The sequence below is a fragment of the Bufo bufo genome, chromosome 6, assembly GCF_905171765.1.
Source record: "Bufo bufo chromosome 6, aBufBuf1.1, whole genome shotgun sequence".
NCBI classification, from domain to species: Eukaryota; Metazoa; Chordata; class Amphibia; order Anura; family Bufonidae; genus Bufo; species Bufo bufo.
In genome coordinates, this window is record NC_053394.1 from 82753210 (window position 1) to 82780669 (window position 27460).

The window sequence follows — 27460 nt, forward strand, 5'->3', positions numbered from 1 at the left end:
TCTATTGACAGCGGCATCAAAGGGCTTAAATGGCCAGGATCGGTGCTTCTGATGGTCCAGGCCATTAGAGCAGGAGCCCAACTCTCATGTGAGACCAGAGCCCCCGCTCTCCTCTGCATAGGAGACCCGTGCAGCGTTTAGACTAGGCCGCAGTAAAAAGGCAGCAGCCTAGCCTAAGGCCCCTCAGTGACCACCATAAAAAGACGTATTGATGTCACAAAAGGGTTAAAATTACCTGTTAAGAAATGTTTCATTATTTGGTAAGAAATGCAAAGCTTTTTCACTTGTAAAAAAAGATATGAAATTCCTGCATGTAAATGAGGCACCTATGAATTGCATAGTAATGTATATAGTATGGCTACAGTTCATATCAAGTTTTCATCAAGTTGTCAATAAGGTAACATTTTTCTTTTCCATGCTCTGCACACGGTTTCTTCAAACACCCGAAACAAGAGTTTAGGAGAACATCTTCATGAAGTGAATGATTTCACCGTACATACGCTCTGCAGCATCCAAGCCCCAGATGAAATCCAGATGTTCCCAGTCTGGCAGCTCTTTGTGGTATACCAAATTACTGATTTGGCTAAGCAATAAAGATACATCGTTGTGATCAGCCAACCAGTCGTTGCCCCCACTCCATAAGGCTGTGGGAATTTTCATATCCTTCACACTGTATAAAGGAGCCGTAGTCTAGAAAACAATAGTCCACAGATTAAGAGGAGTTACAACTCAGTGCAAAGAACAACAATAGCATAGTCCACAGTGACCTTCATATTACCCAGTGGGCAACTATAGGCAGCCATATGCACTCGTTTCAGAAGACCCATAGATACGTAGAGCGACTGTATTCATAGACCCATAGATACATTTGACATAATGGCGTTACTGTCACTGTACCTGGATAATAGAGTTTTATTACCTGGTTGTAATGAAAAATATTGCCCTTTGTTCCATAGTCAAATGCCTTCAGTTCTCCAGTCTTTACTGCCTAAAAAATCAAGGTGGTAAAAATGTTGTCACTTTAGATGCAATGAGCTAAACCATAAGGTTGTCTCAGTTTTAGCAAATGGTATTTATCATGTAGATAAAGTAAAAGATTGTCTAGAATCGGCAAATAGCATTTATTATGTAGAGAAAGTTAATACAAGCAACTTACTAATGTATTGTGATTGTCCATATTGCTTCCTTTGCTGGCTGGATTTATTTTTCCATCACATTATACACTGATCTTTCCATGGTTACGACCACCCTGCAATCCATCATTGGTGGCCGTGCTATAGGTAAAAGCACCAGCCTATGTACGCTCCCACAGTCCCACCCACCAGAGAGGCTACATCTACTACAACAACTACAACTCGAGCCTCAGGAATGCCTAAGTGCAGAAAGGTTGCTGGTTTTCCTTAGGTGTGCCACAATAAAGCAGCAATTGATCATATTGGCAGTTCCTTTGGCACTTTTGTCTCCTTGCATGAACTGAGGTGGATTTCACCCCCCAAAATAGCACGCCTTCTCGGACCTAGTTGACATGACATCCATTTAGATACTGATACTACAAAAAATATCATCCCTCCTGCAACTACTACTGACACTAATGCTGCCATTTTACTTCACCAAATGCCATAAACACTGCTATAAACAGCACTACTACAACTACAACATATAGTGCTACTACAACAACAATATGCAAAATAACCGTGGAGCCCCAGTTATGGGTCTTCAACACAGTGAAAGCCAGATATCCCTCAAAGGAAGGAAAACCGGGCAAAGGGGTGTCCCCATTACAGAGATCACCAGATCCACCATATTAAGTGGCCCCTATGTCAAGATCCCGTCTTTTATAAGCCTTAAAGATGTGACGAGGAAGACCTAAGCCAGTTATCCATCCACAGACAGCTGTTTCGGGGTGTTGCCCCTCATCAGTGTAGAGTAGGATTCTGGCTAACCGGGAGAAATGCCTTGGAGACTACTCAAACAAAACAATAGCTGATCTTAGGGAGACCAGCTACAGAAAACACTGTGGAGCCTCATTTAAGAGTCTCAACACAGCAATCCAAAGTGCAAAGCTCCCTGGGAAACAATAATATGCAAAATAACCGTGGAGCCCCAGTAATGGGTCTTCAACCCTTTGCCTGGTTTTCTTTTCGTGGAGGGATATCTGGCTTTCACTGTGTTAAAGACCCATTACTGGGACTCCACTGTGTTTTCTGTAGTTGGTCTCCCTAAGATCAGCTATTGTTTTGTTTGACTACCACAATAACAGCATATACCACTACAATTACTACACAACATCTGATACTACTACATATATTCTACTCTCTGTTCTCAGCATTAGAAATGCCAGGAAAGGCCCGCTCAGCCAATGGTATCACAAATACTATCTCTACTACTACTACTACTACAACAGATATCACCATTACTACACCATGCACCACTACAGCAAATATCAATACTATTAATAAAAATACCACTACCACAACGGCTCTTCCTGCGCTGCTCCAGTCCTTGTTGCCCTACACCCCAGAAAAGGCCTGCTTAGAGAATCAGTGACTGAGGTGGGCCACCTCCATTTCCGGAGGGTTGAGCCAGGACAGAAAGTGCAGAGCATCAGGGTCAGATCAGCAATGGTGGGGTATTGTGGAGGTGAGTAATGATTTTTTAAAACATTTTGTGGCCTGTTTAAGACCCCATTCACACGACTGAATGTTTGGTCCTCATCCAATCCGCATGTTTTGCGGATTTCAAACTAACTCATTCATTTCTATGGGTGAAGAGTGAAAACAGTTCGGAATTATGTGCATCCAGCCACGCCTTTATCCCTATTCAACGAGGCCGATAGGCGAGTGGTTACCCACCAGAGGTGTTTGCATGGGAACCATGGTAAAAACGACGCAGAAATACACCATGGTCACATGAATGGCAGTGTGGTCTCCCACGGAAAATTATGGGCAGGGGTGGGCCCTCCTGCATTCAACTGTATTGCCATCCTCAGGACGGTGACAGAGTTCAGTGTTGCGGCACTGTGTATTTGGTTCTGCCGGGGCAGTAGTTTGTGCTGAACTACAGTATTTTTGAGCCTGCCTATTTATATTGGCCCTGCTTTCTGTCAATGTGGACCCGCCTACAACATAGGGCCACTTTTATTTATTATTTACTTTTTTACAGGGCCACTTTAAGTTCCTAGTCCGTACCAGACTATGGGAGGGGGGTTGTGGAGCAGAATCTGCATCAAGAACCACACACAGAAAACTTTGTGTGGTCAAGGTCTTAATGTTAATTGATAACAAGTTCACATTGCTGCTGTAAATCCCATCCTTACCTGGGCCCAGTGGATCATATTTTTCACAGATGTTCCTGCGGGACAATGGGTTGCATATACATTTACCCGGCTCTAAAAGGAGGAAGATATAAAACAAGTTCAATTTTAATAAATTTTTGTCTACCAAAACTGGATATTTTTTCCCCCCACAGATACTAACATTAAACCAACTAGCCAGATCTGCATTTGGAAGAGAGCTACTCCCTGGATGCTTACACCAAGCAGCACATCTATCCCACATTTCAACACATAGGCCAATTGGGAAAAAAAAATAAAAAAATTTAAGAGAAAGTTAATATTTAACTTACCATGTTGAGGTTCTTTTCGTTGAATCCACTTATAATAAAGAAAATATTGCCACATATTTCCTTAATGAATACATGGTCGCAGACGTCAGTGGCAAGCCATTTAAGGACGTATGACTGGGGTAAAAAATCCCGTTTCCCAAACACAACCTAAACAAGAAGAAAGAAGTCAAGTGTCCTCTACTTATAAGGAGCATGTTCATACAAAGCCCAGGATTCCTACATTTTCCTAAATAAGGGCTTGTTCAAACGACCGTATGGCTTTTTCGGTGTTTTGCAGTCTGTTTTTAACGGATCCATTTTTTGCTTCAATAGTGTTTCCGGTTCCATTCCGTTTTTCCGTATGGCATATACAGTAATTATATAGAAAAAATTGGGCTGGGCATAACATTTTCAATAGATGGTTCCGCAAAAACGGAACGGATATGGAAGACATACGGAGTACATTCCGTATGTGTTCCGTTTTTTTTGCGGACCCATTGACTTGAATGGAGCCACGGAACGTGATTTGCGGGTAATAATAGGACATGTTCTATCTTTGAACGGAATGGAAAAACCGAAATACGGAAACGGAATGCATACGGAGTACATTCCGTTTTTTTGTGGAACCATTGAAACGAATGGTTCCGTATATGGACCGTATACGGAACGCAAAAAACGGCCCGTGTATGGAACGCAAAAAACGTTCGTGTGAACGAGCCCTAATAAAGATGTTTAAAGGGGTTATGTGGTCTTTTATGAATCAGACAAATATATCAGAGCAATCAGAGCACAAGAAGAGAACATATCATGCACTCTCCTGCTCACAAGGGATACAGCGCACAAAAGTCATAAGGAATAGAATAATCAATCCCTTTGTGCTAACTGATCTAAAATTTTAACACAGTACATACAGTACATATGGTATAAGGGTTGTACAGGATTAAAAAACATGGCTGCTTTCCTCCAATAGCCAATATCACAACCAACCTCAAGGACAACTGTGGTGCTGTTTTTGGAAGAAAGATGTCATGTTTTTCTGATTCTTTACAAACTCTTTAAAGAGGTTATCCAAGAGTCAGACAAACCTCCTAGAGTGGCAGACTGGCGGGGGAATTCATACTTACCCGGTCCCTGCCACTGGGTACCGTGGCTGCAGGGCTAGCCTTTCATCTCCTTGCCGCGCTGAGATCAACATCCATTGATGGGGGAGAGGGGGACGTGTCCCATCCATCAATGGATGCTTATCTCAGTGCAGCAGGGAGAGGAAAAACCCGCCCTGGTAAGTCTGATCTCCACCGTGGGTCGGCCACTCTGAGAGGTCTCTCCGACTCTTGGATAACTCCTTTAATGTAAAATGTATGTGTTAAGTTCCCTCTAGGGGTAAATTGTGGAGATCTTGCTGTATAATGCTGGTGGTGCGCCCCAGAGAAGAGTCCAGCTTTCTTCTTAGGAAAGGCTGCAGCACTCCTATCCGGAGCACACGGTCATCATTAAATGGAATCTGTCACCAGCATATTATCAATTTTTTTTTTCCATGAATCCATGTGTAATAAAGTACCTTATATCCAGATGTCTTGTTCTTTTTATTGCGAGTCTTGTCATTTCTTCATAAAAAGGCTTTTTATGATATGCAAATCAAGCTGTAAGGAGCCCAGAGGGGCGTTCTTCTTTCTCCACGGTGCCCAGGAACGCCCCTCTGAAGTTCCGTGCCCGCCGAAATTTGAAAACGAATACCTCCTACAAGTTCAGCTAAATCGCCTCCCAGAGGCGCGGCTGAGTGCTCAAACCCCCTCCCCCCCAGCGCCGCGCTCTGCGACAAACACCCCGAACCTCCTCTCGCCGCATCCTAAATTTTGCGCAGGCGCAGTGCCGGCGATTTCCTGCGCCTGCGCAATGATAAAAAGACTGAGGGCAACAGCTTCAACAGCGTCACTGGGCATGCGCCGGTCCCAGTGACGCTATTGCCCTCAGTCTTTTTATCATTGCGCAGGCGCAGGAAATCGCCGGCACTGCGCCTGGCCGGGATTTAGGATGCGGCGAGAGGAGGTTCGGGGTGTTTGGCGCAGAGCGCGGCGCTGGGGGGGAGGGGGTTTGAGCACTTAGCCGCGCCTCTGGGAGGCGATTTAGCTGAACTTGTAGGAGGTATTCGTTTTCAAATTTCGGCGGGCACGGCACTTCAGAGGGGCGTTCCTGGGCACCGTGGAGAAAGAAGAACGCCCCTCTGGGCTCCTTACAGCTTGATTTGCATATCATAAAAAAGCCTTTTTATGAAGAAATGACAAGACTCACAATAAAAAGAACAAGACATCTGGATATAAGGTACTTTATTACACATGGATTCATGAAAAAAAAAATTTGCTAATATGCTGGTGACAGATTCCCTTTAAAATGACAGTATAAAATGGATGACAGATTCCCTTTCATAAGGGCTGCCCCATCTGGGACACTTATGGCATATTGCTAGGATATACCATAAAGGTCTGCTCCTGTCTCCAAAACAGAGTCCCGGAAGTGAATAGACAGCACACTGCACATGCGCAGTGTCCTCTCCATTCACTGGTATGGGATTTCCAAAAATAGCCAAGTAAATCATGCACAGTCACCCCTCCACTCACCACTATGGGACTTCTGAATATAGCCGAGCAAGCACTCAGCTATTTACCAAACTCCGACAGCGGTGAAAGGATGGTGGCCACACATGCGCGGCTTGAACTTCCTTCATTATGGAGTGCAATTCTGGAAATAGGTGCAGGTCACCGCCAGATCCCAGTTGAAAGCGTTTCTCTTTTAGACCTTTTCATAAATCTGTCAATTTATTATACTGGTCAGATGGAGCATACCTTGAAAAATAATTCTGGAAGAAGGCCTAGCTTTGCCAATGGACTGGTGGAGAACTTGACTGTAGCCACAGGACCCAGACCAAAAAACATTTTCACTTTTTTCGCCAGCTGGGGCAAACTTGAAAACGCGATAAATCCTAAGGCACAAACATGCAGTATGCAACAATTAGGTCATTGTCCAAGTATATACTAACAGCAATAAGGCCACATTCACATCTCCAGTGAACGTTTCCAGCAGACTGCCAGAGTTCACTGGATATGGCGTTGCCAGATTCTACAGATGATGGGAGGCATTTCACCACTGCAATAAAACAAAGACTACCAGAGACCACTGAAGCGTCACACCACTCCAAAGTGGAGAGTAAAGAGCGAGTGGCCGGGAAGAGGGCAGAGTTGGCTCATTAATCATTTTCCTCGCCAGTTTTTTGAGTGGAAAATGCACTTCGCTAGAAATAGGACTGGCGTAGAGTTAAGTATGTCGCACAGCCTGTCGTACGAAGCCCCAAACTTATATAGTGGATTGCGCCTCTACTAAACGTTGGCGCTTCCTCCAGCAGCTCAGAGGGACTTGAGACTGGTGTGTAAAATACCCGTCTTGACAAATGTCCCTCTTTTTTATAGCATTTCCTCCTTTTTGCTTAATTTCTCAGTTCTTTATAACACATACCTATAGTGGTTCCCTGAGAATGTCCAATGTAAAAAATTTGCTCCTGTCCGGTTTTTTGTAATATAAAGTTTATGACTGCAGGAAGATCAAGTAAAGCCATCTCATCGTAGCTGGAAGAAAGCACAATATAAAACATACAAAGATATTAGTTATACAATTAAAACCTCTGCACATCATTATGGAGATCATACTGTGTAACTCTGTCAATGCATTGCTTCAGGGCTTGTTCACACGACCGTATGGCTTTTTCAGTGTTTTGCAGGCCGTTTTTAACCCCTTCCAAGACCAAGCTAGTCTTTTATTCTCCCTATTCTGAAAGCCATATTTTATTTTTATTTTTGGGCAACTGTCTTATGTAGGGTCTCAATTTTTGCGGGATGAGATGACGGTTTGATTGGTACTATTTTAGGGTGTATATAACTTTTTGATCGCTTGGTATTACACTTTTTGTGATGTGAGGTGACAAAAAAATTGCTTTTTTTACATTGTTAGTTCATGTGATATTTTTATATTGCAGGTTATTACGGACGCGGCGATACCTAATATGTATACTTTTTTTATTTATAAAAGTTTTACACAATAACAGCATTTTTGAAACAAAAAAAAATTATGTTTTAGTGTTTCCATATTGTGAGAGTCATAGTTTTTTTTTTTGGGGCGATTGTCTTAGGTAGGGTCTCATTTTTTGCAGGATGAGATGACAGTTTAATTGGTATGATTTTGGGATGCGTATGACTTTTTGATCGCTTGGTATTACACTTTTTGTTATGTAAGGTGACAAAAAATGGCTTTTTTTACACCGTTTTTATTTTCTTTTCTTATGGTGTTCACCTGAGGAGTTAAATCATGTGATATTTTTATAGAGCAGGTCGTTATGAACGTGGCAATGCTTAATATGTCTGCTTTTTTTTATTTATTAAAGCTTTATACACTAATATTTTTTTAAGAAAAAAAATAATTATGTTTTAGTGTCTCCATAGTCTGAGAGCCATAGTTTAGGTAGGGGCTCTTTTTTTGCGGGATGAGGTTACGGTTAGATTGGTACTATTTTGGGGGGCATACGCCTTCTTGATTGCTTGGTGTTGCACTTTTAGTGATGTAAGGTGCCAAAAATGTTTTTTTTAGCACAGTTTTTATTTTACTTTTTTTGACAGTGTTCATCTGAGGGGTTAGGTCAAGTGATATATTTATAGAGCCAGTCTATACGGACGTGGCGATATGTAATATGTCTACTTTTTTTCCCCTATTTTTCACAATTTTTTTCCTTACTGTATTTTGGAAAAAGGACGCTTTTTTTTACTTGAAACTTACATTTTTTTTATTATAAAAAACACTTTTTTTTCACTTTATTTCACTTTTTATATTTGTCCCACTGTGGGACTTCATCTTTACATGGTTTGATCTCTGACATTCTGTATTGTACTGAATTGAACTGTCAGCCTCTCACACAGTGAGAGGCTGAGGCCCCTTTCACACGGGCGAGTATTCCACGCGGATGCGATGCGTGAGGTGAACGCATTGCACCCGCACTGCATACCGACCCATTAATTTCTATGGGGCTGTTCACATGAGAGGTGATTTTCACGCATCACTTGTGCGCTGTGTGAAAATTGCAGCATGCTCTATATTCTGCGTTTTTCACGCAACGCAGGCCCCATAGAAGTGAATGGGGTTGCGTGAAAATCGCAAGCATCCGCAAGCAAGTGCGGATGCGGTGCGATTTTCATGCATGGTTGCTAGGTGACAGTCTATTCACTGTATTATTTTCCCTTATAACACGTCAGATCACATGCTCCAATCACATGGTCCATCACCACGGTGATGGACCATGTGATTGGAGCATGTGATCTGACGTCACCAAAGGTCCTTTAGCCGACAGCTCATCATTAAAGAATTAAAGAAGAGACCGGGAACTACGCGAACAAGAGGAGAAGGTGAGTTAATTTTTTTATTTTTTTTTAACCCTCAATTGATCACCTACTAAGCATTCTGTATTCAGAATGCTATTATTTTCCCTTATAACCATGTTATAAGGGAAAATAATAACATCTACACAACACCTAACCCAAGCCCGAACTTCGAGTGCAAAACGCATCACAATGTTTTGCACTCGCGCGGAAAAATCGCGGGTGTTCCTACAACGCACCCGCACATTTTCCCGCAACGCCCGTGTGAAAGAGGCCTGACAGTTGCCTAGGAGACCCAGCGCTCAGGCTGGATCTCCTAGGCTTCGGTAGGCTGGCAGCTCCGATGCCTGCGTAAAGCATCGGTGCTGCCATGGCAACCATCGGCCCCCTGCCAGCGCAGCGCGGGGGGCAATGGAGTCAGAGGGAGCCCCCTCCCTCTGTATACCCCGCATGTGCTGCGATCAGCACTGACCACCGCACGTGAAAGGGTTAATCCGCTGGCATCACCGCACACACCGAAGCCGGAGCATGCAGCAGGGGCCCGGCTATCAGTAACAGCCAGGCCCGTGCTGCGGATCAGGGCAAGTGCAGCTCCTGCACCCGCCCGATCCCATCACGTACATGCACGTGAGAATGCGGCAAGGAGCCACATTCGCTCACGTACATGCACATGAGGATGCGGGAAGGGGTTAACGGATCAATTTTTTGTTTCAGTAGTGTTTCCGGTTCTATTCCATTTGGCATATACAGTATATAAATAGGGCTGGGCATAAAATTTTCAATAGATGGCAAAAACAGAACGGCTACGGAAGACATATGGAGTACATTCCGTTTTTGCGGACCTATTGACTTGAATGGAGTCACGGAACGTGATTTGCAACCAATAATAGGACATGTTCTATCTTTGAACGGAACGGAAATACGGAAACGGAATTCATACGGAGTACATTCCGTTTTTTTTGGTGAAACCATTGAAATGAATGGTTCCATATAGAGACCATATACTGAACTCAAAAAACGGCACGTATACGGAACGCAATTTTTTTTTCGTGTGAACGAGCCAATAGTCAAAGCGGTTGTACAGGATAAGAAACACATGGATGCTTTCTTACTAAAACAGAAACACGTCTGGCTACAGGCTGTGTCTGTACTGCAGTTAATTTCAGTAGCACTGTGCTGCAATACTTGATATGACCCATAGACAGGTGTGGCACTGTTCCTGGAAGAAAGTAGAAATGTTTTTCGGATTATGGACAACATCTTTAAAGGGTATCTGACTTGTCCTCCATCAACTAATCTCTGTCATCGTCGCTGAAATCACACAGCAAGAGCTGCTCTGAGACTGTCAGCACCGACTGGACAGGGTCTGAGCATTCAGGTTCACGCCCCATAGGGACCTCAGAGCCAGTGACCACCCCCTTGATAGTACATGGCCTCATAAGTATATTGAGGGCTGAAAATAATGCCACCTATTGCTCAGCCATGGTGGTAGGGCGAGGTGAAGCTGTTGGAGGACATGACAGGTTTCCTTTAACTGGTACCCACCCTCACTCACAACAGGTGTTATAGTCCAGGGTTGCAGGATTATGATCCTGAATACAGTTTAATATGATCTTCAGATGAATCTCTGTAGGAATGGAGATCATTAGGAAACATGAAGTACAGAGGGGATAGTGGGGGTGTAGATAATGAACAGCAGCACTTGTATACAGTCTCCATTACCACATTCTGTCCTGCTCATCCTCTCTGTACTTCATGTCTCCTCATGAACTCCATTCCTACAGAGATTCAGCTAAAGATCTTATCACCTGTATTCAGGATCATAATCCTTGACAAGTAGATCAGAGTGGAGGATGAGGCAGCTCTTTAGCTCAGTGTTGTAAAGTAACTTGTCCTGCTGTGTGATTAGGATAGGTTTTGTGTGTGCTAATAGGACGGCGGACATTTTATTTCTCCTAATGATTGCTCCCTAGACAAAATGAACCATTATAGCTAATGAAATGTATATGGGAAAATATTTATACTAAATTAATATTTAAGTATTTTAATTTTCTTAATTCCCGGAGAACCCCTTTAATCAATGCCCCCCCCCCCCCCAAGTGTCCACTGCCACATAAAAACTAAGTTATGTTTTTAGAGATGCATGAGCTCCCACCACTCCCCCCCAACCCCACCCCCCCCGTCCCGGAGCCTTTCCCTAGGAGAAAACTGTCAATCCTCGAAAGATGGGTGGGGGAGCAAACAGGTCACGAATAAGCCGGACTCTTCCTTCTCTAGAGCCCGCTGCTAGCATTAAACATAAACGTTCTTGAACACCGCTTTACATCATCAGATAATTGACAGTGTCACTGAGGGCAGCATAAAGTTCATGACAGTTTCCCTTTAAAAGTGTGCACATACTTAAGTCTCGTTCACATTTCCGTTTTTCACTGACGCGTGCTGTCCGCATTTTCTGCGGACAGCACACGTACCCATTCATTTAAATATGTCTGTTCACATTTTTGTATTTTTTTACAGACCGTGGGTCAGTAAAAAAAAATCACGGGGACATGCACTACTTTTATCCGTGATGCGGACGAAGCCCATTGAAGTCTATGGGTCCGTGAAAATCACTGACACACATCCGTGTTGTGTTCATGTTGCATCCTTTTTTCACTGAAGACTAATAGGAGATTCTTTTTAATTAATTTTCAGCTGAGCAACTTCTGTGAATTACGGATGACACACGGATGGTAAAAATGGACACACGGACCAACCACAGATCCTTCACGGACAGCTTCAAGGATGAAACACGTACGCTTTTTTTCACGCATGTGACACTGACACGGAAATGCGAACAAGGTCTCAAGGTTGGGTTTCCACAGAGTGGGTGTGGTACGACAGCTGCAACCCCGCCGACCAATGGCCACACAAATTCCAGGGTTAATGGCGGTATTACCTAAATATTTGAGCGACCAATGGCCACTGGTCATGGGATGAATCAGCCATATTATGCCCCACCTATGGAAGGTCAGCCTAAAACAGATGCTCTTTATGACTTACAGCTGTGCATGGTCATTGCTCATAATTACCTGAAAGCCCAAAATTCTTCAGAAGAAGGAGAGAGAGTCTTGTGTTTCCGAGACCACGTATTTCCCCGACTATTTCCCATCCACACATCATACCCTGCATCTGCCAGGATAAAGCCCAAACTGTTGTTGGCAAGATTGCTAACCCAGTTACTGCCATCTGCAAGTAGGCCATGCTGTAAGAGCACCACAGGCTTGGGTCCTGAAATGTAAGACATATATTACATGGCACAGCTTTATACAGTCCAATCTCAAAACGTGTGTCAATGTACGAGTAAAAGGTGGTATACTCCTACTATGCTCCCTTTGGAATATAACACTATCAACAATAGAGGGGCAATTTGGCTAAATAAAACTTAGCTTTTAATAAATCGTATCTAAAAAAGACAACAGTGCACAATAATCACAAAAAATTGGAACAATCTTACCGGTATACTGATGATGCAGTCAATACACAGATACCGGACTTGCTAAGTGGATGCCGCTGGCGGGAAAAAGGGGAGAAGCTGATTGGGGACGATACAGTATACGTATCCTGTCCCTACCTCGCCCTGTCAGGTCTATTATGCCCTAATGACCTCCTAATACAGAGTCATCGCCCTGACAAGAGCGGCCCCGTCCGGAAACCTTACCCTGTTATTACTCCCTAAAAAACCCTGTTAGGGGAGGGGAATGTATGGATTACCTAGAGATATCCTACCTACTCTGAACCTCAAATACGATAACTAAAGATATTCTCAAAAAACATTCCAATGCGTTTCTTCTAGTTTGGTTCCCCCAGACTCATCAGGGGACAGGGGGCCAAAAATCAAACAGTAGTAATAACAAACCAGTGAACACCACAATTGAGATCCGGTGTCACTAAAACACTGAGGGAGAGCCAGTGAATTGCCCTACTACCTCTAAGTGTAATAGGGGCGGCAGATAGGTTCTCAGATGTACTGTTTGATTTTTGGCCCCTAATGAGTCCAGGGGAACCAAACTGGATGAAACGCGTTGGGTCGTTTTTTGAGAATATCTTTATATTTCTAGGTAATCCATACATTCACCTCCCCTAACAGAGTTTTTTTCAGGGACGATGGGGTCACTTCTTGTCAGGGCGATTATTCCGTATTGGGAGGTCATTAGGGCATAATAGACCTGACAGGGCGAGGAAGGGACAGGATACGTGTACTGTATCATCCTCAATCCGCCCCCTCCCCTTTTTCCCGCTCGCGGCATCCACCTAGCAAGTCCGGTATCTATGTATTGACTGCATCATCAGCATACCGGTAGGATTGTTCCAATTTTTGTGATTATTGTGCACTGTTGTCTTTTTTAGATACGATTTATTAAAAGTTAAGTTTTATTTTATTTTGCCAAATTGCCCCTCTATTGTTGATAGTACAGCTTTATACAGTACAGTGTTTGAGAGTCAGATAAGTGCAGGTTTTTGGGAAGTCAAGACTAATTTGTTTTCAAAATGAACCAAACAAATTACAGGTATTTGGCGTCAGATATTTTGCATCTTACATCATTGAGCTGTTGCAAAACTAAAAAGATGCAATTTCTACGTTGAGAGTAATGTTTCTGTAAAATGTGGTATTCACAGCAAGACCCATTCAGATTTTCTATGCATAAGCCCTTATTGCTATACCACCATGAGGCACTAGGGGAGCCGGTGTCTCATTTTTAGGCATATTGCTTTACAATGTGTAGTAAAAATGTCCACATTTAATGAACAGTATTGCTTAATGTTTTTATGGTGTTGAAATGCCAGACACCCAGGCACACCACCAACAACAAGAAACAGCTTTTACCTTTAGTGGTATAACTCACCATAAAGAGGAAAAAGAATAAAGACATGCATGGGCACAAGCTTAGCTAGTTTCCATTATTAGGCTATGTTCACGTGTCGGATATTTTTTGCTGTAAATCTGTGCCAAAAGCATAGCAAAATCTGCTTGTGTTAGGTCCCATGAACACGACCATATCCGTTTTGCGGATTTGGAATCTGCGTTTTATGTGGACCCGTTGAAAAATACAGGGCATTTTCTGTTAGCGGAACTGACATATGGATGCAGATAGAACAATTATTATGCATGTGCTTTCCGTATCCGTATGTTCGTTCTGCAAAAAAAAATAATACAATAGGAACATGTGGTTGGCACACAGACTGCATCCGTTTTTGTGTGAAATCCATGGTGAAAATCTGTGCCATAATCTGGTCTTCGCACTGATTTTTTCTGCTACACGAGGATGCGGTTTTTGAAATACTAGTGTATTGTAAACTACCACGGTATTCTGTACATTGTATTTACCAATTCATGAGAAAAAAACAGCATATTAAAATATTTTGTACTTGAACAACACTTTTAATTTCTATATTAAAAGGGCACCTGTCAGTAGATTTGTACTAGGGATGAGCGAATCGACTTCGGATAAAACATCCGAAGTCGATTCGCATAAAACTTTGTTGAAATACTGTACGGAGCAGGAGCTCTGTACAGTTTTAGAATGTATTGGCTCCGATGAGGCAAAGTTATTACTTTGCGAAGTCTTGCGAGACTTCGCGCAATAACTTCATAAATTAATTTGTACTGTAAAAAACTAGTTCCTGAACTCGGGTTCGGTACCTTGGAACCGAACTTGAGTTCGGGAAATGTTTTTTTTCCAGTATAAATCAATTTCTGAAGTTTTTTTTTCAACAATAAATTTTTATTGAGTGGCATATAGTAAATATGACAGTTTACAAATTATGCATACCAAACAAAAGTAATAATACAAACAAATAAAATAAAGAAGAAATAATAATGTAAGGTACCAAGTTGCAAGTATAAAAGTATACAAACATTGTATATAGCTTGTTCCAGAGAGGTTTCCTCTATGTCTATTGCATCGGGCACAATTTATATTATAGCAAGATACATCTTAAGCACCAGTGCGCGCTACCCGTATACCTCGGTGTTAAAGCAGATAGTGCGGAAGCGGAACCGCGTATGTGCTAGATAGCCAGAGCATCCATGTGTTGTGTGTTGCTATCCTATTTTTCATAGATGAGGCGAAGGTAAACTCGCACTGCATATGGTAATTAACCAGGTTAACGACTTCATAGGTCGATAGAGACTGCAAATCTTTCCACCGTCGAGCAATCACCTTTTTAGCTGGTGAGAGAATATGAGCTATTATAATCCTACTTTCCTTAGGTATGTCCCCTAGACCAATGCTGAGAACCGCCAATTCCGGAGTTACTACCCCTGTAAATCCCGTAACCTCTTTTATTATTCTTGACACCGAAGTCCAGAAGCGGGCTAGGGCAGAGCAGCTCCACCACATATGATACGGTGTGCCAATCTGTCCGCACCCCCTCCAACACAGCGGTGAGTAATCCGGATTGGTATGAGCTAACCTATTTGGGGTAAGGTACCATCTCATTTGGATTTTTCTATTCTGCTCAGCGTGATTTATGCATTTCGAGGACTTCATTGACCAGAATAAAGCGTCATTCCATTCTTCCAGCGTGAATTCTTTCTCCATTTCAGCCTCCCACTTGTGCATGAAGGGTTTCTTAACTTCCCCACCTGTTAAATGTAGGAAAGAATACCAAGAAGAGAGGCTGGAGTGAGGGCGACCATCCGCGCTAAGAATCTTACCCAGTGGGTCTCTCTCATTTACTGTTGTATCTAAATTGAGTGACGTAAGAAAATGGCGGATCTGAAGATACTGATAAAACACAGAGTTAGGTAAATTAAAGCTAGTATGTAAAGATTCAAAGGTACGCAAAACAGATTGTTCAAACAGGCTCCCCAAAGAAGCTATCCCACAATTTAGCCAACTGGTAAGTCGGAGTGTGGGGATATGGTACTCAATGACCGTTATAGGAAACTGCCTCTTCTCTATAGAAACGGGAGTTCTACTTTTACATCCATGAGCCCAAGCAAATAAAGAAGCTTGCATTGTGTCTAATGGCAAGGGGAAGATAAAAGGCTTCAGTAGATATGCTGCCAATAGTGACTTCAATGATCTCCTTTTAACATATACCTCCTCAATCATCAACCATTTATGTGGCGATGACGGAGACCACCATTCCATTGACTGATCCAATAAATTAGCCATATAATAACTGTAGAGGTCAGGAACCCCCAAACCCCCCTTCCTAAGAGCCGGAAACAATACATTCTTACTGATCCTGGGATGAGAGCCTCCCCATATAAACCCCATCATGTCATCTTGCAATTGTTTAATGTAAGCCCTAGGGCAGGGGTACTCAACTGGCGGACCGCGGTCCAAATACGGACCGCGGCCGCCAGTTGTCCGGACCCCGGCCATCCTTCAGAGCGCTCCTCCTCCTCTCCTGCACACTGTGCCGTGCAGGAGGAGGAGCTTACCGGCGCACTTCCACCTGTCCCACAGCGCAGTGAGACAGGGCTTCCTCCACATGTAGCGCTCCTCCTCCTGCACACTCTGGCAGCTCTGCTCCATACAGCGGCGGGGCACAGGAGCTGATGATCGTTCTCAGCAGCGCAGTGGAGGAGTCTCTCCCTCCCCCCTGTGCTGCTGCTGCCCCCGCCGCTGCCAATAAGAAGAGACGGGAGGAGGAGGGGAGGGGCTGTAGCCACTGCGCCACCAATGAAGAAAACTGACCTGTAATACAAATGCAGGAGGCGGGTGCCGGAATCAAATAGCCGGCACCCGACCTCTGACAGGGAGCTGCGATCAGCTGCAGTTGAGTTAACCCTTCAGGTGCGGTACCTGAGGGGTTAATTGTAGCTGATCGCAGCTCCCTGTCACAGAGGTCGGGTGCCGGCTATTTGATTCCGGCACCCGCCTCCTGTATTTGTATAAGAAACATTGGTGGCACAGTGCGCCCCCCCCCCCAGTATAAGAAACATTGGTGGCACAGTGCGCCCCCCCCCCCTAGTATAAGAAACATTGGTGGCACAGTGCGCCCCCCCCCCCCTAGTATAAGAAACATTGGTGGCACAGTGCGCCCCCCCCCTAGTATAAGAAACATTGGTGGCACAGTGCGCCCCCCCTAGTATAAGAAACATTGGTGGCACAGTGCGCCCCCCCTTCCCCATTATAAGAAACATTGGTGGCACAGTGCGCCCCCCCTTCCCATTATAAGAAACATTGGTGGCTCAGTGGGAAGTGCCAATGAGGGTTAAAAATAATAAAAGAAAATTAACTCACCTCCTCCAGTTGATCGCATAGCTGCCGGTCTCCAGTTCTTACTTCTTTCTTCAGGACCTGTGGTGACGTTACTGAGCTCATCACATGGCCCATTACCATGGTGATGGATCATGTGATGAGCTCAGTGATGTCACCACAGGTCCTGAAGAAAGAAGTAAGAACTGGAGACCGGCAGTTACGCGATCAACTGGAGGAGGTGAGTAAATTATTTTTTAACCCTCATTGGCACTGCCCACTGCGCCACCAATGTTTATTATATTGGGGGGGGCGCACTGCGCCACCAATGTTTATTATATTGGGGGGGGCGCACTGCGCCACCATTGTTTATTATACTGGGGTGATGGGGGGGCGCACTGCGCCACCAATGTTTATTATACTGGGGTGATGGGGGGGCGCACTGCGCCACCAATGTTTATTATTTTGAGGGGGGGCGCACTGCGCCACCAATGTTTATTATTTTGAGGGGGGGCGCACTGCGCCACCAATGTTTATTATATTGGGGGGCACACTGCGCCACCAATGTTTATTATATTGGGGGGCACACTGCGCCACCAATGTTTATTATATTGGAGGGCACACTGAGCCACCAATGTTTATTATTTTGAGGGGGGGCGCACTGCGCCACCAATGTTTATTATTTTGAGGGGGGGCGCACTGCGCCACCAATGTTTATTATATTGGGGGGCGCACTGCGCCACCAATGTTTATTATATTGGGGGGCACACTGCGCCACCAATGTTTATTATATTGGGGGGCACACTGCGCCACCAATGTTTATTATATTGGGGGGCACACTGCGCCACCAATGTTTATTATATTGAGGAGGGGGCGCACTGCGCCACCAATGTTTATTGTGATGGGGGGGCACACTGCGCCACCAATGTTTATTATACTGGGGTGATTGGGGGGTGCACTGCGCCACCAATGTTTATTATTTTGAGGGGGGGCGCACTGCGCCACGAATGTTTATTATATTGAGGGGGGGCGCACTGCGCCACCAATGTTTATTATATCGGGGTGATGGGGGGGCGCACTGCGCCACCAATGTTTATTATTTTGAGGGGGGGCGCACTGCGCCACCAATGTTTATTATATTGAGGGGGCCGCCAGACGAAAAAGTCGGACATGTAGTACTTTTAGTCTGGCGGCCTCTCACCGTGCTGCGCCGTAACTCTGCCCCCATCCCCATTATAGTCGATGGGCACAGAGCAGCGGCACGGCGAAGTAGTGGCAAGATGGATCTGACAGGGTGAGCAGCCTGTCGGGTCCATCCTGCTGCAAGTGTGAAAGTACCCTTACTAATGAGCGCTTCCATCATGGAACGCCCATTAGTACAGCCTTTACCTCCACCGCTACTTGTGCTAGTAAAAAAATATATATATTACGGTACCTCCACCTCCATTTGCTCACGCTGTGGAGAACACTCCCTGCTGACTAGAAGCTCAGGACAGGACCTACAAGACGCCATCACGTTAGAGCACCGGTCCTGAGCGTGCAGTCAGCAGCGAATGTTCACCGCAGCCAGGTGAATGCAAATTTATTTTTATTTTTTGCAAAAGCAGAGAAGGGGGGCACTAATGGGGGCAATACTCTTACTGGGGTCACTAATGGGGACATTATTCTTACTGGGGCACTAATGTGGCCATTACTAATTCTGGGACTTACCCGGGGAGCTCCACTATAACGTCAGAGCGCCCCACGCGCATGTATCACATGATCGCATGGCATCTTTACTGTTGGCGTTCAGCTCGGACCTTGACCTGACTGCAGACCCTGGTATGTGGACCTTTAATAAAACTAGTTGAGTACCCCTGCCCTAGGGAATTTCAACGGGATACATCTGAACATGTACAGGATCTTCGGGAGTACCATCATTTTTACTACATTAATTTTTGCTATCCATGAAAGTACCCCTTTGTTATATTTGGAGTAGTCTTTTTGTAGTTCAGCCCTCAATAATTTATGATTAAGCGAAATCATACTTTGTAGTGAGCTGGATAACTCTACTCCCAAATATCTTATCGACTCAGATGCCCAGTTGAAAGGATACTCAACACTGAGAACTCTGTGCATGCTCTCAGGTACATTGATGGGTAGTACATTAGTTTTACTAACATTCAGTTTGTAATATGAAACGGATGTATACTGGTCCAAAATCTCTAATGCAGCTGGTAATGAGTTTAAGGGATTGGTGAGCGTCAAAATGACGTCGTCTGCATATAATCCAATGCAGTGCGAGTATTTCCCCGCTGCAATCCCCGACATCCGCACACAGCCACGCATCTTCTCAGCCATAGGCTCCATCACCAGCGCGAATATCAGGGGTGACAGCGGGCACCCTTGTCTAGTCCCGTTTGTAATTGAGAAAGGGGTAGACAAAAAACCTGAAGCCAGGACGCTCGCGCTGGGAGCTGTATAAAGCCCCAAAATGGCTTGAAGGAAATGACCCTCAAACCCAAACTTCCTGAGAGTCTGGTCCAGGAACCCCCAGTGTACTCTGTCAAACGCTTTTTCAGCGTCTAAAGATACAAAGACCGTGGGGGCCCTGGACCAATCCGCTATTTGGATCAAATCTATCATTTTCCTAGTGCCGTCCCTACATTGTCTCCCTGGCACAAAGCCTACCTGGTCCTGATTAATCAAAGCCGGTAACACATTGCTGAGGCGGGTGGCAAGTAACTTGGCAAACAGCTTGAGATCGGCATTCAGTAGGGAAATTGGCCTGAAGTTTTCGGGGACGTCTGGAGATTTCCCTGGTTTAGGTAGGGTGACTATAGTGGCTTTAAGCATTTCTGGAGGAATATTCCCCGATACCAAAAATGAGTTATATAATTTAGTTAAGTAAGGGATTAAGGTTGTGTTAAACGTTTTATAATATTCCACTGGAAAACCGTCAGGTCCAGGGGCCTTGTTAGACGGTGTGGAATTAATGGTTTTTAATATCTCTTCTGGAGAGAATGGCCTGTTAAGACTACTGAGTTCATCAGCAGAAATTTTAGGTAAATTAAGGGAATCTAGGTACGCAAATATTGACTCCTTGGATGGCTGTACTGTGTTACTGCAGCACGCCAGACCTGCAGGGTATTGCGATGTGAGGTCACGGTTATGGGCAATCGAGGGTTGCTCACTGTATTGGAGAACCCTGGGCAGGCACGCGGCAGTGAAGGAGAGGTAGACACAGTTCCTCTGGGGCACACTCGGTATGTAGGGACCAGGCCTGATGGTGGATGAGGTGCCCTGGATGTTACAGGTATTTTGAGTGCCTGGGGCAAGGTCCCTGTTGGATTCGTGACGCCAGTGCCTGTAACGGTGGCACACCGATTTATAGTTGGAATAATTGAGGTACACAGATGGTATAGTGAACCAAACGTTGCTTTACTGAACAGTCCAACTTTGTACATACAGATGTTAACACAGTCCTTTAGATCACAGCTTTACAAGCAGGCTTTATTCCACACGATGGCAGGTAGTAATTATGCAAGATACTCAGAGGGTAATTCCACAATGCACTCAGAATCAGGTTGTACCTTTCCTCAGAAATAGCGTACACTGTCCTTTTCTAGAACTCCTGTCTGGTTTCAATCCCAAGGCCCGGATGCCTAAATGGTGGCTTAAATCCTTGGTATATATATATATCTTCCTCTCGTATTAAATCCTTTTTCTTCTTTCTAAAGCATCTGCCCATCAGTGTTACTTATCTTTGCTTGGATGAGGAAGGACTGCGGGTTTCTCCCAGGAGGTGCTGTCCTGCAACTGGGGTGTCTCTACTGAGCTAATCCTAGCCTCAGGAGCTTCAGGTGGACGAAGTAACTCCTCTAGTCCCCTGGAATGAACTACCACTCCCCTGCCTGGGTCTTCCTATATATATCTAGGGCTCTCTAGCTCCCTCTAACGTCCGGGAGGCTAAACTGCACCCTGACAGGCCTGACACACAGCTAACACAGGGAAATGCATACACATGACATTAAATGCAGTTCAGACACATTAACCCCTTTTGTGCAGTGCCCACCTTTACCTAGTGGGACACTACATACCACCACGCTATAATGTTGCCTGTCCTCGGCGCAACATGGAGGGGCCCTGCCCGGCTGGATACTGAAAGACAAAAAGAGAACCGGCATACATGGCAAACATCACAGCAACAACACAAACATTGTAACTGAAGGAATGGTGAAAAGGGGCGTCGTTCTCTTCTCTCAGGATAATGGAAGGGAACAGGGGCGCTGACCTGGTGCAGCGTATCAATAACCCAGGATAGTCCATAAGTGTAAATTGTCCATAATATGACAGTAGAACAATGTAAAACAATTTAAAGTTCTTGGAGGCTCAAAGGAACACATGAGTCCGTACCCAGGCTTGCAACAGGGTCAAACAGGGGTTTCCCGTGAGGGGCTACCTGGGCCCATGATGTAGTCCTCAAACCTCACAGGTGGATGTCCCCTGGTAGAACGTGTAGACCTCCTTGGTGGCAGAGATTCTTCCTGCCCGGACTCAGGAAGGTCAAAGGAGCTCACCGCCTCTGGAGCTTCTTCAGGAACTCTCTGAGGTAAGATCTCCTGAGACGGGAGACCAACAGGAACAGGAGCAGGAACCAGCAAATTCAGCCAAGGCGTGAGGGCCCAGTGGAGTGGCTCTTTATCGTGGATCAAGTTCTCCACAGCCTGCATAGGGTCCATAGGTGGAGCCGGCAATTCTTCCTCAGAAGGCTCAGGCTCCATCTCCTCCGCCGCTGGTTCTCCTTCTATACAGGACTTGAGACGGTTCCTGTGAACGACTTGGGGACCTTTTCCTTCTCTGGAGACCTGGTAAATGTGGGCTGCAGCATTGGGTATGGCAGTAATAAGGTAGGGAATCCTTTCCCATTTGCTGGTCCGGTGGTTGTTTTTCAACCATACCTTGTCTCCCAGAGCCAGGGGTCCCGCATGGGCAGTCTGGTCATAGTCCTTCTGCTGCCTCTCACGAACAATATCCATCCGTTCTTGGACAATCTCTTTAGCATTGAGGAGACGCCTTTGATGCTCCACTACCCAATCGGTCCTGGGCAGTGGGTTGATTACATCCGGTACCTGGACACCTAGGGAGTGATCCGCAGGCAATCTCCCTTGTCGGCCAAACATCAAGTAGAACGGGGTGTAACCGGTGGAACAATGAATGGTGTTGTTGTAAGTGTACATGAGCTGCGGCAACAGAGTAGGCCAATCACCCCTCGTCTCAGGGGGTACTGCTCTCAACATTTCAATGAGAGTCTTATTCATTTTTTCGCAGAGTCCGTTACCTTGCGGATGATAGCCGGACTTTCTGGCAGTTGTGCAGCAGACACATCTCCTGGAACAGCTGTGACTCAAACGCAGACCCTTGGTCCGTGAGGATCCTCTCTGGGCAGCCGTAGGGCAACAGGAAATGCTTCCAGAACGCCTCCGCTGTGGTCTTGGCTGTCAGGTCTTTTACAGGCACTGCTACGACAAACTTGGTGAAGTGATCAATTATAGTCATGGCATAAGTATACCCAGAGCGACTCGGCTCCAACTTCACATGATCAATCGCGACAAGTTCTAGAGGAGCTGTACTTACAATAGGATGGAGAGGCGCCCTCTGGTCATGGCGTTCAGTCCGCCCCACAGCACAGGCAGTGCATTCTCGGCACCATTTCTCGATATCCTCTCTCATCCCAATCCAATAGAATCTCCTCCGTATGGTAGCCTCAGTCTTTTGCACACCGAAGTGTCCGGACTGGTTGTGGTACATGTCCAGTACCAGGCTGGCATCCCGACGTGGCAGGAGAATTTGGTAAACTCTATCACAGGACACTGGATCCAGACTCCTTCTGAGCAACAGACCTCTTTGAAGGAATAATTGGTGGCGATGTCTCCACAGTCTCACTAGTTCTGGGTCTGCACTCTTCCTGCGGATTCTCTCAGGGATTTTCCCACTGGTAAGGAAGTCGAGCAGTTCACCGAGGACTCTACTTTCGGACTGGAGCTTAATCCATCTTTCTTGAATGCCTCTGGACTCAGGATCATCTGATGAGGGAGCATCAGCAGCAGGGAGATTTTCAGTACGGATATTATCCTGCTGGGCGAATTTATTGTAGAACGCAGGCATTTCCACTTCTTCCCAGGCATCTTTTAGCTCATCTGGGGCCTCTGTAGTGGGAAGCCGCGACAGGGCATCAGCATTATCATTGGAGCGGCCTGCCCGGTACTTCACAGTAAAGTCATAGTTGGCAAGGCGGGAGGCCCATCTTTGCTCCAGTGCCCCTAACTTGGCCGTGTTCAGATGCGCCAGGGGATTATTGTCCGTGAAGGCCACAAACGGTGTGGCAGCGAGATAGTCTTTGAACTTCTCAGTCACAGCCCACACTAAGGCAAGAAACTCCAGCTTGAAAGAACTGTAATTCTGGTCATTCTTTTCCGCTCCCTTCAGGGATCTGCTGGCGTAGGCAATTACCCTTTCTTTGTTGTCTTGCAATTGAGCCAACACGGCCCCCAGGCCTCTTTTACTGGCATCCGTGTAGAGGAGGAACGGCTTCTGATAATCTGGGTAACCCAGAACAGGGGGTTCAGTCAACTTCTTCTTTAGGAGTTGAAAGGCAATTTCTCGTTCTTGGTTCCATTCAACAGGAATAGGGGTTTTCGGGCTCTTCTTTGGATGCCCCCTCAACAGTTCCTGGATGGGATCCGCAATTTGTGCGAAATGCGGGATGAAACGCCTGTAGTACCCTGCAAAACTGAGAAAGCTTCTCACCTCTTTCACGGTCGTTGGAGTAGGCCAGTTGCGGACAGCAGCAAGTTGATCAGGATCAGGCTGTATTCCTTCGGCACTGACAACGTGCCCAAGGTATTTGACCGCTGGTTTCAGTAGGTGGCACTTGGACGGTTTGATTTTGAGGCCATATTTAGCAAGAATTTGAAACACCTCACCCAGGTGCTTTAAATGGTCCTCATACGTCTTGGAGTATACAATGACGTCATCCAGATATAAGAGTACAGTCTCAAAATTCCTATGGCCTAAACAACGTTCCATCAGCCTCTGGAACGTTCCTGGAGCGTTACACAGTCCAAACGGCATATAATTGAATTCAAACAGGCCCATAGGTGTAGTGAAAGCAGTCTTTTCTCGATCTTCTGGGGCCATGGGTACTTGCCAGTACCCACTGGTTAAGTCCAAGGTAGAGAAATAGGCTGATGACCCCAGAGCAGTCAAGGACTCTTCAATGCGTGGCAATGGATATGCATCTTTGTGGGTGATTCGATTAATTTTTCTGTAATCCACGCAGAACCTTATGCTGCCATCCTTTTTTCGGACAAGAACTAGGGGCGCAGCCCAGGGACTATGGCTGTCCCGGATTATATTAGAGTCTTTCATCTCTTTTATCATCTCTTTCACAGACTGATAGGTAGTAGGTGGTATGGGTCTGTGCCTCTCCTTAATAGGAGGATGAGAGCCAGTGGGTATGGTGTGTTTGATTACACTGACCTCTCCATAGTCCGTGGAGTGCTTGCTGAAAGCCTGGTGGTGCTCCTTCACCAGCTTCAGGACTCCCTCTATTTGCTCTTTTGGGGTGGATTCGTTCCCCACATGTAGTTCTTCCCACCAGGATGTCGTAGGGTGCTGCTGCTCTGTGTGGTCTGGAACGCCTCCGTGGCAGGCAGACGGATTACATCCTGGAAAGACACCTGGAAAAGCTGAGCAACGGGGCAATGTTTAAGGAGAGTAACAGGATGATCACCAAAGTTAATTAAGCGGACAGGCACTTTACCTTGAGACACAGTCACCATGCTCTTGGCTGTCCGTACGAAGGGATGATTTTCAAAGGGTATAGGTTCCACTAGGGCTTGATAGTCCTGGCCCTGGATCCCTAACACCGCACGGCACCACAGGATGATCTGGGAATTTGGAGGCAGAATTACCGGCCGGTTATCCCGGATCCGGACAGTGCAAATTTCGCCTTTCTTGTTGGCAAACTTTTGTTGAGCACTCAGCACACTAATAGTCTTTTGGATAACTCTTCTGGAAGCAGGTGAGGCTGAAGATATAGTTTGATTTAATGCGTCAAGCACTTCAGAGTAACAATTTTTCAGAACGTTAGTCCCTAAGATCACAGGGTGTCCTCCTTTATCTCCCGCTTGTACCACAATCACGCCTTGCTGTGGCAGGGTGGCTTCTCCCACCTGAAGGGTAGGTTCCCAATACCCATGCACTTTCACTGGCTTACCGTTGCTGGCAATGATATCTAGCCAGGACTCTGGTGGCTGGGTGAGACTTGGATCCCAGAACTTGTCAAAGGCAGGCCGTTGAATGGTGGTGACCTGTGACCCAGTGTCCAACAGGGCTTCAAAGGGTATCCCGTTGATACATATATTGACTTTTGGACGGGATCCTACATACTTAGGCATCCAGCTTGGATCCTTTGGACCTACTGTTCTACCTCCTGAGGGGCGGTCCTCTGCCTCAGGGGTTGCCCGTTTAACTGCCAGCACATTGATTCAGTATGTCCATATTTCTTGCAGTGGTGGCAGACAGGCTGTTTTCTACTTCTGGGCCTGTATCTTGGTCGCCCATCAGGCTCTTTAGGGTATACGTCTCCATACGCAGGTGGGAGCCTTGGAGGAAAAGGACCTTCATCTTCTAGTAACAATGGTCTCTCCCATTCCTCTATCTTCTTGCACACCTTCTCCAGACTTAGAGTAAGATGGTTCACTTGCTCCATGAGGGCTGCCACTACATCTGTGACTGGAGCTTGGGTGGCCTGACTGACCCCTGCAGACCCCACATTAACAGTCTTTGGCTGACAAGCCTGGGGTTCATAGGATGCTGTTGGCCCTGGAGCAGGGTTCTGGCCTAATATACTGATGGCCAATTCCTTAAAGTCCAGAAAGGCACAGTGGGGGTGTTGAGCTGACAACATGCGTAGCTGGCCCTTTAAATGCTCATTACTTACGCCTGCAATGAATTGCTCTCTAAGAGTCCGGTCCTGGTCCTCAGCTTCTTTGGGATCCACTTGGACTACAGCTCTCAGTGTCTCTTGTAAGGACAGGGCAAAATCGCGGAGCGACTCTCCAGGCTGCTGCTTTCTGCTGAAGAAACGCATTTTAACTTCTGACACCGTTCTGGCCTCAAATGTGGTGCCCAAGCGATCAAAAATCTGTTCCAGGCTACTTTTCTCAGAGCGGGGCCACGACATGACTTCCCTGCGGGCGGCCCCTTCCAACTGAGCCAGGAGGATCTCCATTTGCTGTTCAGCAGTTATGGGATAAAGCCGGAACAAGGCCAGTATCTGCTCCCTAAAGTCCTTTAACTTGTGGGCTTCCCCTGAATAACGTGGGAACCAGGGGGCCCCAAAATAGTACGGCATAGTTAGCGGCATCAGACTTGGTGGTGCCGCGGCGGCAGGGGCCCTAGGGTCAGCTGGGGATACTCCAGAAGGCACGCCTGGGGCCACCTGTCCGATTTCCTCCGGTGTAGACATGGTGTTGCTAGGTGGGTATGGCCCTTTAAATGTAACGGAGCGGACCGGAGCGGCAATGATAACTTTTTTTTTTTCACAGAAAAGTCTTTTGTTACTAACGGGGCTCCCTCCGGTGCCCTGGCAGGGGTCGGGAATGTTCCGGTAAGGTAAACAGAAGAGCCGGCAACAGTTTTAAGTCGGTACTCACTCCGGTGGTGCTCGCTCCAAGTCTCGCGAGATGCGTGGCTACGGGCGTCGGACGTCCTGCGTACAGCGTCAGCAGGTGGGCGCGGCCTCTCGTAGCTCTGGGACTCAGGTAGGCGGCACCTTTTCCTCCAGACAGGGCGGCGTTCTTCCTCCTCGCCGGCTGGGTGATGACTCCGCCTGGTTCTTTTCGCGCCAAAGTCCTCTTTTTCGCGCCAAACAGTTCACCGGGCGCACTTGCAATCCACCTCAGGTTTAAGTGGCAAAATGGCTGTCTATTCACTGACAGCAAGCGGTGGCTCAAATAAGCAGCAAACAGTCCAGAAAACGTTATCTTCACACCGCTAATTCTTTTCAGTTCTTTGGCCCAGCAATTTTGAATAAAACAATAGGGCTTGGTCACTTTAAGACGATTTTCAGCACACAGTTTTATATCCGCAATGGCGCAGGAATGTTCCGTAAATCCTGTTTGTGACGCCAATTTATGCAGCACGCCAGACCTGCAGGGTATTGCGATGTGAGGTCACGGTTATGGGCAATCGAGCGTTGCT

At 46.0% G+C, this 27460-nt stretch overlaps 1 protein-coding gene across 1 annotated transcript in view; it reads right to left on the minus strand.

The window, feature by feature from the left end:
- Positions 1-257: 257 nt before the first annotated feature.
- The window catches only part of LOC121005372 (lysosomal acid lipase/cholesteryl ester hydrolase-like), a 91516-nt gene continuing 64313 nt past the window's right edge, over positions 258-27460 (minus strand). Inside the window, exons 4-10 of the mRNA XM_040438063.1 lie at positions 12089-12287; positions 7111-7220; positions 6444-6580; positions 3625-3771; positions 3317-3388; positions 920-988; positions 258-690 (exon numbers count right to left, since the gene is read on the minus strand). Coding sequence (XP_040293997.1) covers positions 457-690; positions 920-988; positions 3317-3388; positions 3625-3771; positions 6444-6580; positions 7111-7220; positions 12089-12287 — 968 coding nt within the window. The 3' untranslated portion in view covers positions 258-456. The remainder of the gene's footprint in view (positions 691-919; positions 989-3316; positions 3389-3624; positions 3772-6443; positions 6581-7110; positions 7221-12088; positions 12288-27460) is intronic.